The 14,894-nt window shown below is 52.3% G+C and overlaps 1 protein-coding gene across 1 annotated transcript; it reads right to left on the bottom strand.

The window, feature by feature from the left end:
* Positions 1 to 1,444: 1,444 nt before the first annotated feature.
* On the bottom strand, positions 1,445 to 13,689 carry KRT82 (keratin 82, type II). The gene is made up of 9 exons (XM_011930579.1): positions 13,167 to 13,689; positions 11,184 to 11,392; positions 8,796 to 8,856; positions 8,034 to 8,129; positions 7,495 to 7,659; positions 4,416 to 4,541; positions 3,545 to 3,765; positions 3,280 to 3,311; positions 1,445 to 2,716 (listed from the first exon to the last, which is right to left on the bottom strand). The coding sequence occupies exons 1-9, from the start codon at positions 13,575 to 13,577 to the stop codon at positions 2,496 to 2,498; spliced, it is 1,542 nt and encodes a 513-aa protein (XP_011785969.1). The 5' UTR covers positions 13,578 to 13,689; the 3' UTR covers positions 1,445 to 2,495.
* Positions 13,690 to 14,894: the final 1,205 nt, after the last annotated feature.

The raw sequence follows: 14,894 nt of genomic DNA, 5'->3' as shown, positions 1-14,894 counted from the left end.
TTCTGGACATTCATAGGAATGGAATTGTAAAATAGATGGCCTTTTGTGGCTGGCTTCTTGCCCTTTGCATAATGTTTCCAAGGTTCATCCATGCTGTAGCATGTATCAGCACAGGACTCCTTTATATGGCAGAGAAGATTCCATCGTGTAGGTGTGCCATATTTTGGATAGACACTGTGGCATGTCTACACAGTGTTGTTTCCACCTTTTAGTTATTAAGAATAATGTTGTGATAAATTTTCACGGGCATGTTTTTGCATGGACATAGGTTTCTGTCTTTCTTGGGTGTATGCCTATGAGTGACAGTGCTGACTCACCTGGTACCTCCGTGGGGACCATGCTCAGGAACTGCCAGGCTGTCTTCCACAGTGGCTGCCCCATCTTACATTCTCTACCATCGGCCCCACGTACAATGTCTACTGCGCTTATGGGGTAAACTGGCCGTGACCAGGGCTGTCTCATTCCCCACTGTGTCTCCAGGCCCAGGGTAGCCAGCCCCATAGCAGGTGCTTGAGAGATGCAGACTGAGCCAATGAGAATGTGAAGGAATGGGTTCTGTTGACTGTGCTTGCCCACAGATCTGACTCTAGACTTCCCTTCAGTCCCTGTCCATACAGTATTCCTTGTGTTCCTGTCTCTGACCCTTGCCAGGCAGTCGTGAGCTGTTTCTTGGGGCTCCCATGCTGTTTGGCACTCATTATTTATGAATCCTCCTTCCCGGAGGTTGAGCGTCCTTCCAGGGTTAAGAGGGCGTCTTAGTCATTTCTGCATCATCAGTCTCTAATGCAGGCTTGGCGCAGCATGGGTGCTCTTTGGGGAGAGTGGGGAGTCACTCCAACTCTCAGGAGAGGGAAGTCATAAGGGGGAAAGTGCCCCTCCAGGAGTGGCTGTTTCAGGAGGTCAGTGAGGCAAAGAAAAGGGGACTGAGGCCTCGCAGAGGGTGGAAACGCTGCTGTCAAATCTCCAGGTCTTGGGCTCTCTAAATGGGGAGAGGAGACTAGAGTGTCCTGGTCCTCCTCAAACCGTGGGTGGCCACCATCTTCACTGCTTTCCTGGAGCTGGGAGTGTCCAGGCACTGAGAATGGTTCTGGATAGGGACAGAACTCAGGGCTTGGGGGCTGCTAAGTCTAGACATGATAGAGGACCCCATGGATTTTCTCTAGGGTGTGTATAGGGCACCATGGAGTGAGGAGGCCTGTGTGCAATGGGCTCGTGGTTTTTAACATGGCAAGTGACTTGCGAACCACTGGGGTGTGATGTGCAGGTTTTGAGTGTGATTTGTATGGAGCCCTATTTCTTCCACAGGCCATTTGCAAATTATTTACATGTAGTGTTTCTGTTTGTGTAATATTCTTCATTTCTGTTCCCGAACCTCCAGTCCCCAAAAGCTGCTCACCAGTTCCCCCTCAGCCTTATCACACTTTCCACAGAGCAGAGTAAATAGTCCTGATTTCTATAATCCATGAACAGAGTAGGTTTATTTTGAACAGAAGCCCAGACGCTCAGGACAGAGGCCCTGGAGCCCCAGTGGGACAGGGCTTGGTAAGAGGGACTTCTGGGAGGTGGAGTCAGCCCACCCACTCCTCTGTCTATGAGCTCCTGAGCCCAGGGCCTCCAAGTCAGCTGGGGCAGCCACACATCACTGTCATATCAGATCCAAAGCAAGAGGAGCTAAAGGGAGGGGGAACAGGAAGGGGAGACTATGTACAGAAGGGGTTGGGTGGAGGCGGGACTGATTCTATTGACTAAATGATATCTGTTTTTGGTTTTCCATCTGTCCAGTGAACATTCCATATCCCTTTGCCCTTTGTTCTAGGCATTTGCCTGACATCACCTGCCAATGTGAGCTCAGGAGAAAGATTTTTTCTCATAGTTTGAGTTCAACATACCTGGGACAGTAAATCTACTGCCCAAAGGCCACCGTTTGATTCTCTGTGCTGAGAGGACATTGGCAGGTCCTGACAGATCCTGAAATCGTGGCTCTTGACTTTGGAATTCAGAGTGAGATTTGGGGGTGTCTCCTTTTGATATTTGCAGTGGTGCATGTTTCAGGTGGTGTTAAAGGAAATTCACTCTTCTTAGGGGCATGAAAGCCTGAAGTAAGGGCAGTGTGGAGCCTGTGGTGGGAGAGGAGCTGGCTTTGTGAGGAAACTTCCATGGGATGATCCACAGAGCAGAACTGTGGTGTGTCCATTTGACCTTCTGGGGGTTATTGCCATTCTGGGGTTAGGAGCAACGCATTCTCTTTCTCTGCTGTCCATCCCCACCGTCCCGGCCTAGCTGAGGGTCTGCACACAGCTGAGTGGAAGGTGACTCATGAGGCAAAGGAGGGGTCTGAGGGGCAGCTCAGTTCCCAAGGAGGGAACACTGGAGGGGAATGTGGAGTCAATACAGGGAGGTGGGGTTTTGGAACATCCTTGTCTTTAGCCCTGGTGGGAGTGTGACATCCAGGGCCGTGGGGCTGGGGCCCTGTCTCCTGGATGTCTGGGATTGTGCTAACACTTGTGACTGGAGGAGCTACCCCCAGCCCCTAGTTTTGTGCTGGAGTTACGCCCGCTCCCACAGCTCAGTAGCCCCTGGGGCTCGCAGGGGACATATGGTTCACCAGTGCCGACGATGCTGCAGCCCCCACTGCTCCTGAGGACGCCGGTGCTGAAGACAGGCGTGCTGACCCCACATGGCTCGTACAGGATGGCGCCTTTGGAGCTGCTCACCGCTGTGGGAACAGGAAGGGGTGCTCAGGGTCCCACACGGTGTGGCTCTCAGTGTACTGCCCTGAAACCCCTCAGCCAGGCCGTTCTTCCCACCTGCTGCCACTCACCCCTACGGACACCCCATTCCAGCCTCCAGCTTCTGTGTCTCCCACCCTAGTCACACAAAGTATTTGCAAGGTGCCCATGCACCTCTCTCTTTTCCCTAGAGCCTGGGTGAGGCCAGGCCGGATTCAGCTTCACTCTTTCTCAGTTTCTACTGGTCCCTCCTTCCCGAGCTTGCTTCAAATCCTCTTCTTCTAGAAGAGCATCCTCTTGTCAGGGTGGTTCTTTGTGGCTTCTGGGCCCCCAAGCACTTGGACTATGCTGTTGCAAATCTGCTCCTAGTCTGACTCCCAAAATATTTGGATGGCCCTTTCCATCAGCCTGGGAGCTCACGGCAGACAGAGCTCTTCCTTTGGGGTAGGGGAGGCATCGGAGGTCTGGGAAGGGGTGGTGTGGACTGCCTGTATTGGAGTGATCAATCCCCAAGACCCCAGAGCCAGTGGGGCACAGCTCATCTACTTACAGATATTCACGGGCCCGATGCCTTCGCACAGCCTGGGGATGTGAAAAAAAAGAAGACAGGTAACTACATCAAACAGATGCAGGTAAATGCAGCATCTCCCTGCTCCTGCCCTTACTGTGGGCCATATGCTGCTGATGCTGCTGTGGGTTTTCAGTGACTGGGGTGGGGGACAGGGGTGAGAGATACTAGCAGCCGCTGCCAGAGGGCTGGGTGATGGTCACACCTGGTGCCCATCTTTGACCCCCCTCCCCCTAGAGGAGCTCACCTGTGCTCCTCGCCCTCCAGCAGGCGCCTGTAGGTGGCGATCTCGATGTCCAGGCCCAGCTTGGAGTTCATCACCTCCTGGTACTCCTTGAGCAGGCAGGCCATGTCCTGCTTGGCCTTCTGCAGAGCCTCCTCCAGTCCTGCCAGCTTGCACTTGGCATCGTTGAGAGCTGCCTCGCCCTGCTGCTCTGCCTCGGTTATGGCACCCTCAAGTTTGCAGCGCTGTGGGAGGGGCACAGAAAAGCATCACTGGGGGCCCTGGAGCCCCAAGCCAGACTTGCAGAAGAGCAGAGAGAACATGGGGGTGGCTATGTGCCAGGCTCACATTTGCTGCAAGCTTCATCCTAGGATTGCAACATCTGGTTCCTCCAGGGAACTGGGATGGGTTTTCTGTCTAAAATACCTCCAAGAGAGCTGGGATTTTCCTCTTAAGTATGCTGAGAATTTCTGTGGGGCTAATAGGTTTTAAATGCCTAGCTGGTCTTCCCTAGCCCAGGAGAATGGAGTGGGTCCGATTTTATGAACAATTCAGAGTCACCTTGAATTTCAGGATCACAGAATCACAGTCTTTGGGTCTGAAGGGACCATGGAGAACATCTTTTCTATCCTTGCACCTAGTGAACCATCCTTGCTTTTCATCTTTGATGTTGGTCACCTCATTTCTGTTGGGGACCTGACTATTTCCTGTGGCTGCTCATCCTGCTGTGGGTCAGCCCTTTTGTAGAAAGGGCTTGCTTCTGCTTGAGCAAGGCAGCACAAGTTTATTCGCTCTTCAACAGCACTCACAGCAGGGCCTGAACCCGCCTGCACAGCACAGACTGGCAGTCAGCCTAAGATGCCTCTCGCAGCGAGGAGGTCCTCCCCGGCCTCACCTGGGCTTTGACATTCTCGATTTCCTGCTGCAGCCGCTGGATCAGCTTGTTCATGTCCAGGATCTCGTTCTTACGGTTGCGGAGGTTATCGCAGTGGTTTCCAGCTGTGACTCTTAGCTCCTCATACTGCCAGGACAGAGAAGTCAGAGCCGCCGGCACGGCAAGGCGGCGTCTCCTAGCCTCCTTTCTCACTGTTCCCAGTCTTTTCTCCCAGGACTTCCTAGTTCAGGTGCTCTCTGGTTCTCATACTGGTTCTGCTCCTTTACCTTCTTCCACTTCTTGGCAATTTTGGGGTCCTTTATGTGGGCTGCTCCTGATTCCCGTCTCACCCCATCCCCAGTTCCAGGCTTGTTAGATTATTCTCCAACCTCCGAGATCCCCTCCTCTGTTTAGCTGTTCTGTGTCTGGTCCTTTTCTCTGTCCCAGAGTCCAAGTTCTCCCGAGGGCTCCCTCCCTTTTAGATATGCCTCTGGACCTTGGAAGGGGTTTCTGTGCTCCGCCTGGGTTGCCTAACAGACCAAGGACTGCCCATTGGGATGGGTCTGCCCATCAGGATGAAAACATTTGTATGTTTTCCCTAAAAACAATAAAAAAAAATGCAATTTATGTCCTACCTTGAGGTAACACTTTTTAATAAAAACCTTTGCACTCTGAATCCAATTTCTGAATAGTGTGTACAGATTACATTTGTAAGTTTTAAAAAATTAGCTGATTTTAGATTTTTCTAATAGTGGGTGGGAGCGTATTATATAGAAAATGCAAAACGAGAGATAAGCACACAATCACACTCATTGGCTCTTTTGTTATTTGGTTACAGTAGGAGAGTCTGCAGTTGCCCAATAAATATCCATTCTTCTCTTCTTAAAACAGAACCCCTGGCTGGGCACAGTGACTGGCGCCTGTAATGCCAGCATTTTGGGAGGCCAAGGCAGGCAGATCATTTGAGGTCAAGAGTTCAAGACCAGCCTGGCCAACCTGGCCAACATGGTGAAACTCCTTCGCTACTAAAAATACACAAATTAGTTGGGCATGGTGGTGCATGCTTGTAATCCCAGCTACTTGGGAGGCTGAGGCAGGAGGATCACTTGAACCTGGGAGGCAGAGGTTGCAGTGGTGCAAGATTGCACCACTCACCGCACTCCAGCCTGGGCAATAGAGCAAGACTCCATCTCAAAAAACAAACAACAACAACAAACAAAAAACAAACAACAACAACAACAAAAACCCAGAACCAGACAGAACCCTGCTTTTATTTAGGGTAACAATGAGCCCAGATAAGAGAATATTTCTCAGCTTTCCTATCAATGAGATCTATGGCCATGGCTGGGCAGGGCTTCTGGGTAAGCTCTTTAAAGGAGGGAATGACCCAGCTGTTTTTTTCCCCTCTGTTCTCCTTGCTGCCTGGTGTAAGCATGTAAGACTGGAGGTGCTGCAGCTGTCCTGGAACATGAGGCAACCAAGAGGGTGAAGCATGTATTACAGATGGCAGAATGGTGAGCTAGAAGGATCCTGGGTCCCTGATGGTGTCACAGAACCTCTGTGTCATCCTGAGCAGTCTATTTTGTACTTCAAGCTACTTGAGAAAAAAGTAAAAATTCAATTTTAACTACTTTTTTTTTTTTTTAAGAATTTCTGATCCTGGTAGCCAAATGCAATCCTTAACTAATAGAATTGTCTCTACGATTCTGACTTAGCAGGATGGGAAGATGAAGTGGTTATAATCCTGAACCCAACCTAGCTGATGGAGGTTGCCAGGGGCAACCAGAGGACAGGCCAGCCAGAGTGAAACCTGGCCGTGGGTGGGCCGCAGACGGGTTCACCAGGAGCTGACTCCAGGTCAAGGTTTCACACTTCCAACCACCATGGAGCTCCAGAAAATAGGTAGAGCATCACTTTGGGCACTCCCCGGGTAGTGGCACCCGCTGCCTTCAAAACAAAGCCAAATGACGTAGCACAGCCCTGCAGGTGTACTGTGACCTGGCCTCAAGTTACCGCTCCAGCCCGATCTCCACAGCACTTGGCACTCCAGGCCCCTCGCTTTCTGCTACTGTGTCCTAGCACCCGCTGCTCAGCCTGGCACACCCTTCCCCCATCTGCCCATTGAATCTTATTTGTCCTTCAAGATTGGATCAAATGACAACATCTTTGCCTTTGCAGACACAATTTGTTCCCTCTGTCATCAAACTCCCTTTACCTGCTGCTCCACCTTTGCAATCACTTCCTGCTAGCTGGTGTTTTGGTTTGGGAAGCGCATCTTTGCTGGCCACCCTCCCTACCCTTCCCCTGGTTTATTTTCTTCCTAGCACTTGGTACCACCATCTAACAAACATCCACTGCACTTATGTGCCTTGTTTATCATCCATCCCCCTGCCCCTTCAACCCCACCCTGGCCCCCAACTTGTCTCGGGAATGAAAGCGACATGAAGGCAAGGACTAGTGTCTATTCTGTTCCCTGCTGTGTCTCCAGCTTCTAGAACTGTGCTTGGCACGTGATGGATGCTGAATACACAGTGTTGAATGAGTGGGCCAATGAGTGCATGCATGCTTGGTGCCTTTCATAGGCAGGGCAAGAGAGGCTGAGCTGATGATATTTGTTAAATCTAATTACCCTTAGGGCCCCCCTGCCCTCCAAGCAAGCCCCTAGTTATTAAGTCTGAGGCCATCTTAATCACTGTTTCTGCTCTACCATTAGTAGCCACCCCATGCCACCAGCCTCCTCCCACACCTCGAAGCTTAGAGCCCTCTTTGCCATCACCACCAATTAGTATTTATTGAATGCTGCCTACAGGGGCACTTCCGGTGAGTCTTCAGGTACAAACAGCCAGGCGCCCTGGCACCCTGATGACAGGCCTAGGTTGTCCGGGGAAGGAGGGGTCCCCCCATGTGCTCTGCAGGGATGTGGCCTGGGGCCTGGCAGAAACAAAGCAGCTGGGCTTTATGGGATTCCCTGTGTCTGTGGCATGGCGTGGCTCTTATTAACTCCTCACCCACTTCTTCAGGGAAGGAGTCTGGGGGTCCTCCCCTCTCCTGTCTCTTTGTCACCTCTCCAGTCTCCCTGCCCCCAACCCCTGGGCCTCACCCGGCACTGGTACCAGGCCTCTGCTTCGGCTTTGCTGCGGCTGGCAACGTCGTCATACTGTGCCTTGATCTCAGCAACGATGCCATCCACGTCCAGCTCCCGGCTGTTGTCCATCTTCACAATGACCGAGGTCTCAGAGATCTGAGACTGGAGCAGGCAGATCTCCTAGGGAGAAGGCCCAGGTGCGAAGGAGTGAGCTCTCTGAGCTTCCAGGGGCAGAAGAAGGGGAGAACCAGTTCTGACCTTCCCAGAGCAGAGTGCATAGAACTCTGCTCTGGCTGTTCTGGGCTTCAGTCACCAACTGACTCCTTGTCCCCACCCTCTGGTTGCCCAGAGCTTGGTGGAGACTTTCCCAGAGGGGCCTGTGAGCCACGGCCTGGATGATCCAACTTCTGTGATTCTCACTGCCTGAGAACCGTCTCTCCAGTGTGGACCTCTTCTCATGCTTGCCCTGAAATGTACCCACCGGACGGCCACTCTGCTGCCCTCTCGCTCCCTTGGCTCCAGCCCAAACTAACCAAGGGCAGGGCTGTGGGTACCTCCTCATACAGGCCTTTCAGGAAGTCGATCTCCTGCACGAGTGCCTCTGCGTTGGTCTCCAGGTCAGCCTTCATCAGGAAGGCTGTGTCCACATCCTGCAGCAGAGCAGGGACAGAATGTGACCTGGCTGGGCCACCTCACAGGCAAGCTGGTGGCAGGGGGAAGGTGCGGGGCTCACCTTTCCTCACAGACCCCCCACGGGCAGTAAAGGGGTGATGGAGCCAAGATGAGAAAGAGGGGTCCCTAGTCCCGGGACCCCAGGCCTGGCTTCCTGATGGGAAAGAACCTGAAGGGGGTGGGGTTTAAATGAGCCTTGGCAACAGCCTCTCAGAGCCTGCTTTGCAGAGTCTGGGCCTGGAAATACCTGGCTATCTGTCTGAGGAAACATTGCGACTGTTGTCTTATTTGGGGGCTTGCAGCACAGCTTTTGAGATTTTGTTTTGATTTGGCATTGGTGTCTGTCCCATCTCCAGCTGCTCGGGCAGGGGTAGACATGACTTTAACCCAGCTTGGGCCTGCATGAGTCGGGAAGTGGAGGCCAGGCCAATGGCTGGCCTTTTGCAAGGGGACAAGGTCGGGGGAGAGGAGGCTGGCCTTCTTCATTCTCAGGGTTAGTGGGGCTGGCACAGGAGTCCAAGGGGCGAGAAACCCTTTTTCAGGGTGGGTGGGCTGCAGATGCGTTTGGACTCAGTTCAGGGCTAGGTGGCCTGGGGCAAGGCAGTCCAGCTCAGGGGCTCTGCCTGTCTGAGCATCCTCCTCACCTTCTTCAAGGCAACAAACTCATTCTCGACACAGGGACGCAGGGAGAGCTCTTCTTCATATCTGATGGAAAGGGCAGGAAAAAAATGCTTTAGTCGGGCTTGTGGATTTTCGAAGAGATCTTGGCATCAGGCCTTTGAGGGTGACTCTGCCTGTCACTTACTGAATGCCCTGGGGAGTGCCCAGGTCCAGCCCTGTCTTGGCACCTCTAGCTCCTCCACCCACTTGAGATGGGTGAGTAGCCACTTTTCAAGCTTACTCTTCTCCCCATTCCTCAGGAGCCTGTTCCCACGATGAGTCCTCCTCTGGGAAGTCCTCCTTAAGGCTACCTTCATTCTATCTTGCTGCCAAGGAGGTTCGCTTCACCTAGTGGCCTCCCCTGGGAAGGTGGAAGAAGGCTGTGCTGCTGGCCTGGCTGTTTTTTCTGAGTCACTGGAATTCCCGGCTGACCCGTGCATCCTCCTTGTTGGGAGGGTTCAGAGCCTGGCCTCTACCTATGGTCCATTTGCAGAGGTAGCAATTATCCATTTTACCAGACCCACAGAGACAGCCAGGCTATTTCCTCAAGCTCCCTGGGGCTCCCCAGCCCACTCACCATTCTCCTAAGGCAGAGGGAATTAGTCAGGGGGTTCAGTTTGATGAGCAGCATCAATCCATTAAAAGCTGCTCTGCTTCATCATGCCCATCTCTCTTTTTTTCCCAGCAGAACTGCTGCAGCACTGGCCCTGGACCTAGTGCCCTGGGTTTGAATCCTGGCTCTGTCCTATGCAAGCTGTAGGCAAGTTGGGTAAGTGACTTGGCCTTTCTGCCTCATCGTGCACAGCTTCATCATCCATAGATAACACTATGTCCTGCCTCACAGGGCTGTTGTGGGCTAACATGTCATATGCATTAATACCTGAAGAGCACTGGGACAGTGCCTGGCACAGGTTCTGTACTGTGAAAGTGTTTGCTATTATTCTTAAAATACCAGTTTGATCTCATCCTTCTCTGATTGTCTCATGTTTAAAAGCCAAAGTTCTCATCTTGAGCTGCAAATCCTGTCTCTTAATTTCACCTTGCTACTCACTCCTCAAGAAAGGCATTGCTTCTACTGAGAGGCTGGCCTCCACCCCTCCCACAGCCTCACTGCATCTCACCTGTCACAGTCTGCTAGAGTTGCCCCCTTCACTTGGCACGCCCTGCCTCTTCCTTATCACCCATTCTTGTCCTTTCCCCATTTCCAAAATGGAGGATAATGCCATTGGAATGAGCCATTATCCTCCAAGGGCCAGAGTAAAGGCCACCTCCTCCAGGAAGGCTTCCTGGACTCCTGTTTTCTCCCTTTCTTGGGATTTCTCCCCCTTCTTCTCTGTTTGTGTGTAGGTGCAGGTGGTCTGTGCACACTGCACTGGGAAAGAGCTAGCCTTTTTTTTCCATAGCACCCACACTTTCTAGCACAGTGTCTGTCTGGCATTGAGTAGGCATGTGGTTGACACCTGCAGTGAGTGTCCCCAATGTGGTTCCACTCCACTGACCCAAACCCTTATGATCTGTTGCTCTCAGTATATTTGCCGTGTTTCTCCTCAATAAAAAGACATCTGTTTCAACTCGCCTGCCTCTAACATGCACTCCCATAGGACACTGGACTGTCACGGGGCACTGGATTCTCATGGGGCACTGGATTCCCATGGGGCACTGGGCCCAGGACCTGGCGAGACAATTTATCTGGGCCTCAGCCTCTTGCAAGCACTTAATTACCATATGCTTATCAACCACCTACTCCAAGTTGTGAATCAGACCTGGAGCTCGTCCTCAGGGGGAGCAAGTGTAGCAGAAGAGAAAACAGGAACCACAAAGAACTGGGAAGTGAGGCAGAAGGAGCTATAGCCTGATATGCAGGGAAGGGGCAGAAGGGCTGTGCAGGAAGCCAGAGTTGGGGGTGAGAGAAAAGGTGGGCTGTGGTAGCTTGGACATGGTGCAGAGAGATGCTATAAGGGGTGTGCCAGGCAGGAGGAGCAGCAGGAACAAAAGCCAGGAAGGAAGAGGACTGGGGATCTGTCTATGGAACAGGAAGTAGTTCAGGATCTGCAAAGGCAGAACAGGCGGTTTCAGCCGAAATCTGGAACTCCAGAAGCCACACATGAAAGAGCTTGTTTTACAGAGAGAGAGAGAGAGACAGTTCCTGAGGGCCTTATTTAGGTGGAGTAGTGGGGAGAGAGATGGCAATACACAGTCTCAGAGCTCCCACCGTGTGCCAAGTGGGGTGCCCTGCTGACAGGATCCCACCTAACTGTTGCGCCACCCAATGAACTAAGTTTAGGCTCCCCATTTTATAAATGGAACCGGCCCGGACTGTTTCTGTCTCTTGCCCCAGGTCCCCCAGTAGGGTGAAAGCAGCACTGACTCACTTTTTCTTGTAGCCCTCCAGTGCATCCTGGAGGCTGCAGAGCTCTGACTCTAGCCTCACGCGGTCCCCAGACACACAATCCAGCTGCCGCCGAAGGGCGCTGATATAGCCCTCGAAGATGGGCTCGATGTTGGTCTGGCAGCACCTCTGCTGCTGCATGAAGTTCCACTTGGTCTCCAGCAGCTTGTTCTTCTGCTCCAGGTAACGGACCTGCAGCCAAGAGTGGAATGTCAACAGGCAGCAGAGATCCTGGGGACTATGGCTTAGAGAGGGCAATGGAATGAGTTTGTGCCCTCTCTCCCAACACATGGCTACCAGTGCACTAGATTTGCAAAAATCAGGGTCTCTGCATAGACTGGCATCTGAGGGCATGTTTCTCTGTGTCTCCCCTGCCTGGGGGAGCCTAGTGGACCCCTGCCTTCCACTCAGAGGTTGTGTGTTGTAGTGGACAGCACTTCTCCAAGAGGCCTGGGCAATCCCTGTTTCAGCACTGCCTGCCTGCCTGTCTCTATCCTCATGACCTTGATCAAGACATCCTGTCCCTTCAAGCCTTGCTTTGCTTCCCAAAGCTCCTACTTGGAACAGTGTATGGGAAGGGACTCTGTTAACTTCACACTAATGTCAGAGGATGTGAAGATTGGGGGTCAAGGCTTTCCTTTATGACGGCCTAGGGACACTCAGTGGAAAAGTCAGATGAAGGAACTCTAAGCTCTTTTCACTTACTGTGCTGCACCCTACATGGCTGTATCTGAAAAAAAGTCCAGGTCACGGTAACGTGGATAGCTGCTGGCCACCTCCTCCCGTTTCGTGAGGTGAAAACTGAGATTAGGAGTTGAGTAAGTTGACCATGGCCACCCGGCTGGACATTGACAAAGGGAACGTCCTTGCTCTGGAATTTTCTATATTGTGCATTGTCTGTCAAGAAAACTGCAGAAGTAGCATTGCCTTACTTCTGGTCAGTGGCTACATCAACAGGAGGCTCCTAGCCTAACAGAAGGTGGTGTGATGTTTTTGCTAATCAGGGCCCATTTGTTGGAATAAGTTTATAGCCAGAACTTAATAAGCTTTAGAAATAAAACTGTAAGTTTGACTAAACAAGTTCCTCTGTGAAGCACTTTGGCATATATTACCTCCCCTAATCTCCCACCGTCACTCCTCCCCTTCCTCACTGGGCAGCATCGTCCAGAAGCCAAGAGGTGAATGGCTTGCACGGGGATTCCAGGTATAGGAGGAGAGTCAACGCCAGTGGCCAGGGCTCCTGATCTCTGGCCCAGGACTCTTGCCCCTAAACCTTGGGGTCACCAGAAACACGAGCTCAAACTGTGGAATGAATCCTGATGCCAGGAGCCTCCCTGGGGAGTGGGATGGGCCCAGGGGCTGCTGAGGGATGGCAGGCCAGTTCAGCACCTTCTGAAGGCACGCCTTCCTAGCAGCCTTTCAGTGGCTCTGGGGTTGACAGATGTCAGACTTTCGTGACCGTCACCTTGTGCCTCTAGCTCTGACTGTTCGCTTTCCTCTCATCCCAGGCCTAAATTGATGGGAAATTCTGGGGTCACAGTGCCCATCCTTACCTTCGGGCTCAGGGGTTGTGACCCAGCTCAGGCACACAGAAGGCAGTTCTACTGTTAAAGCCTCATCAGGAAGGGCATTCATTTCTCTGCCTCTCTGGTCATTCCTTTCAGTATTGCTTTGGAAGTTCCTCTTACAGTCTGACCTCAGGCAACCTTGGTGAATGGTGATTTTGTCAGATAATATTCAGGGAAAGATAATACATTTTTAAAAAGACAAGGAAGCAGAAATGTTTAGTGTGGAGTCTGATCTAACTGGCTTTCAAAGGTTGGTGGTCATGGAATGTGAGAGAGGCCACTGGACAAAATGAGGCTTCCTCAATGTCAGTCTCCTCCTGGTTCCCTTGGATCAGAACGAGACCAGACCCCAGATCTGCAGTGGGTCATCCCATGGCCCTGGGCTACTGCCCCCTTACCTTGTTGATGAAAGTTGCGAAGCGGTTATTGAGGCACTTGATCTGCTCCTTCTCATCCCTCTTTACCCTCTGCACGGTCGGGTCGATGTCCAGCGCCAGTGGGACCAGCAGGCTCTCATTGATGGTGACAGGGGTGATGCAGGCAGAAGGCCCACAGGTGGCCCCCAGTCGGTACCCGAAGCCAGGCAGGGTACCTCCACACCTGGAGGCTACCCGGGGCCTCCCAAAGCCCACATTGCACAGGCTCCGTGAGCCGAGGCAGCCCAGAGCTCGGAGGCCCCCACCACCCCCGGGCCGGCATGGCCCCTTGCTCACTGCATAGTGAGTGACCATCCGGGGCATGACAGCTGAGTATGAGCTGAAACTCTGACCGCCACACCTGGAGCCTGGCTGGAAGGAGTGGTACGACATGGCAGGAGAGAGAGGCAGAGAAACGGGGCCCTGGAGGAAAGAACAGGGGGCAGGATGATCAAGTCATGGCTCAGCTTCCCCCCTTTTATCTGGTAGGGGGATGGAGGGCTGAACTGGGCCAAACCCCAAATCACCATTAAACTAGGTTTATGAGCTTGGGATATTGGCAGCGCTAAGTAGTAAGGTGGATAATTAGGGTAGCGAAGAGCAAAGAGAAGGGGCCAATGGTCAGTGCTGGTGGGCCCTATAAAAATCCTATTTGTCCTCCTTCCTTGATTGTGGGGGTGATGAAAGGGGCCAACCAGACAGATATGTTCCATGTATCCAGTGGCTCAGCCTCAAGGGAAGAGAGAGTTGGGACTATGTCATTTCATAGGAGGGAGGTGTGCCTTGAATTATACACCCTGGCTTCCGTGGGATTACAGGGCAAGTCCCATACACTTGAGGATGCTCTGGCTATGTCCCCAAGGCTGCTTCTAGTCTTTTTTGCAGATCCTCTCAACCCAAGTGCCCTCTGTGGGCTCCTAGGTGAGTCAGGAAGTTCCCAGGAGGAAGGCTTTTGAGGTGGGAGAAGCCTCCCTACAACAGGCCAGACTTTAACCCTCCTGAGCTGTAGCTCAGTGACCCACTGTCCCATGGGGGTCTTGAAGGTAGACAGGTTCCAGGCGTAGATGCTTCTCTACAGGGCCCATCAGTCCACAAAGGCTGTAGGGAACTCGAGAGGAAAGGCCTGGTGCTTGAGAAGGGCAGAGGAAGGGATGCTCTCCCCAGCGCTTCTGGGGTCCCCAAAAAGCATGATTTCAGCATCAGGTCTCAGCTTCCATGTGGCTGTTCCTTTCCCCCTCTGCCCAACCCAGCCTAAGTGCCCCTGAGGTCAACAGAGCCAGCTTTGGCCTGAGAATGTCTCTGGGGAGAGTTGTTGCCTTTGGGAATTTTCAGGTGGATGTGGGATTCAGGCTTTCTTTCCAGCAGCAGGTCACAGACACAGATCTTTGGAGATGTCTGAAGTCCCCGCCTCACTTTCTTTCCTCCTCCTTTCCATCAATTTCATCAGTGAAACTTTTGCCATGGCCAACTGGCCTTTCCCTTCCACACTGAGACTCCTTACCAGGCCAAAATCAAGCCAATAATAATAATAATAACAACAATAAACATTTATTGGGCATTTACCATGTGCTGGGACCACTCCGTACTCTTTACATCCATGGTCTCATTTAATTCCCTGACCACACCATGAGGTAATTACTAAGCCACAGACAGGAAAATGGGGAGTAGAGCAGTTAAGAGCAGCATCCCCAAGTCACACAGCTTGTGGCT

Source organism: Colobus angolensis, unplaced genomic scaffold (genome assembly GCF_000951035.1).
Source record: "Colobus angolensis palliatus isolate OR3802 unplaced genomic scaffold, Cang.pa_1.0 Scaffold87, whole genome shotgun sequence".
Classification (NCBI taxonomy): domain Eukaryota; kingdom Metazoa; phylum Chordata; class Mammalia; order Primates; family Cercopithecidae; genus Colobus; species Colobus angolensis.
Note: the sequence above shows the minus strand (reverse complement) of the source record. Positions and strands in the feature narration are given on the sequence as shown.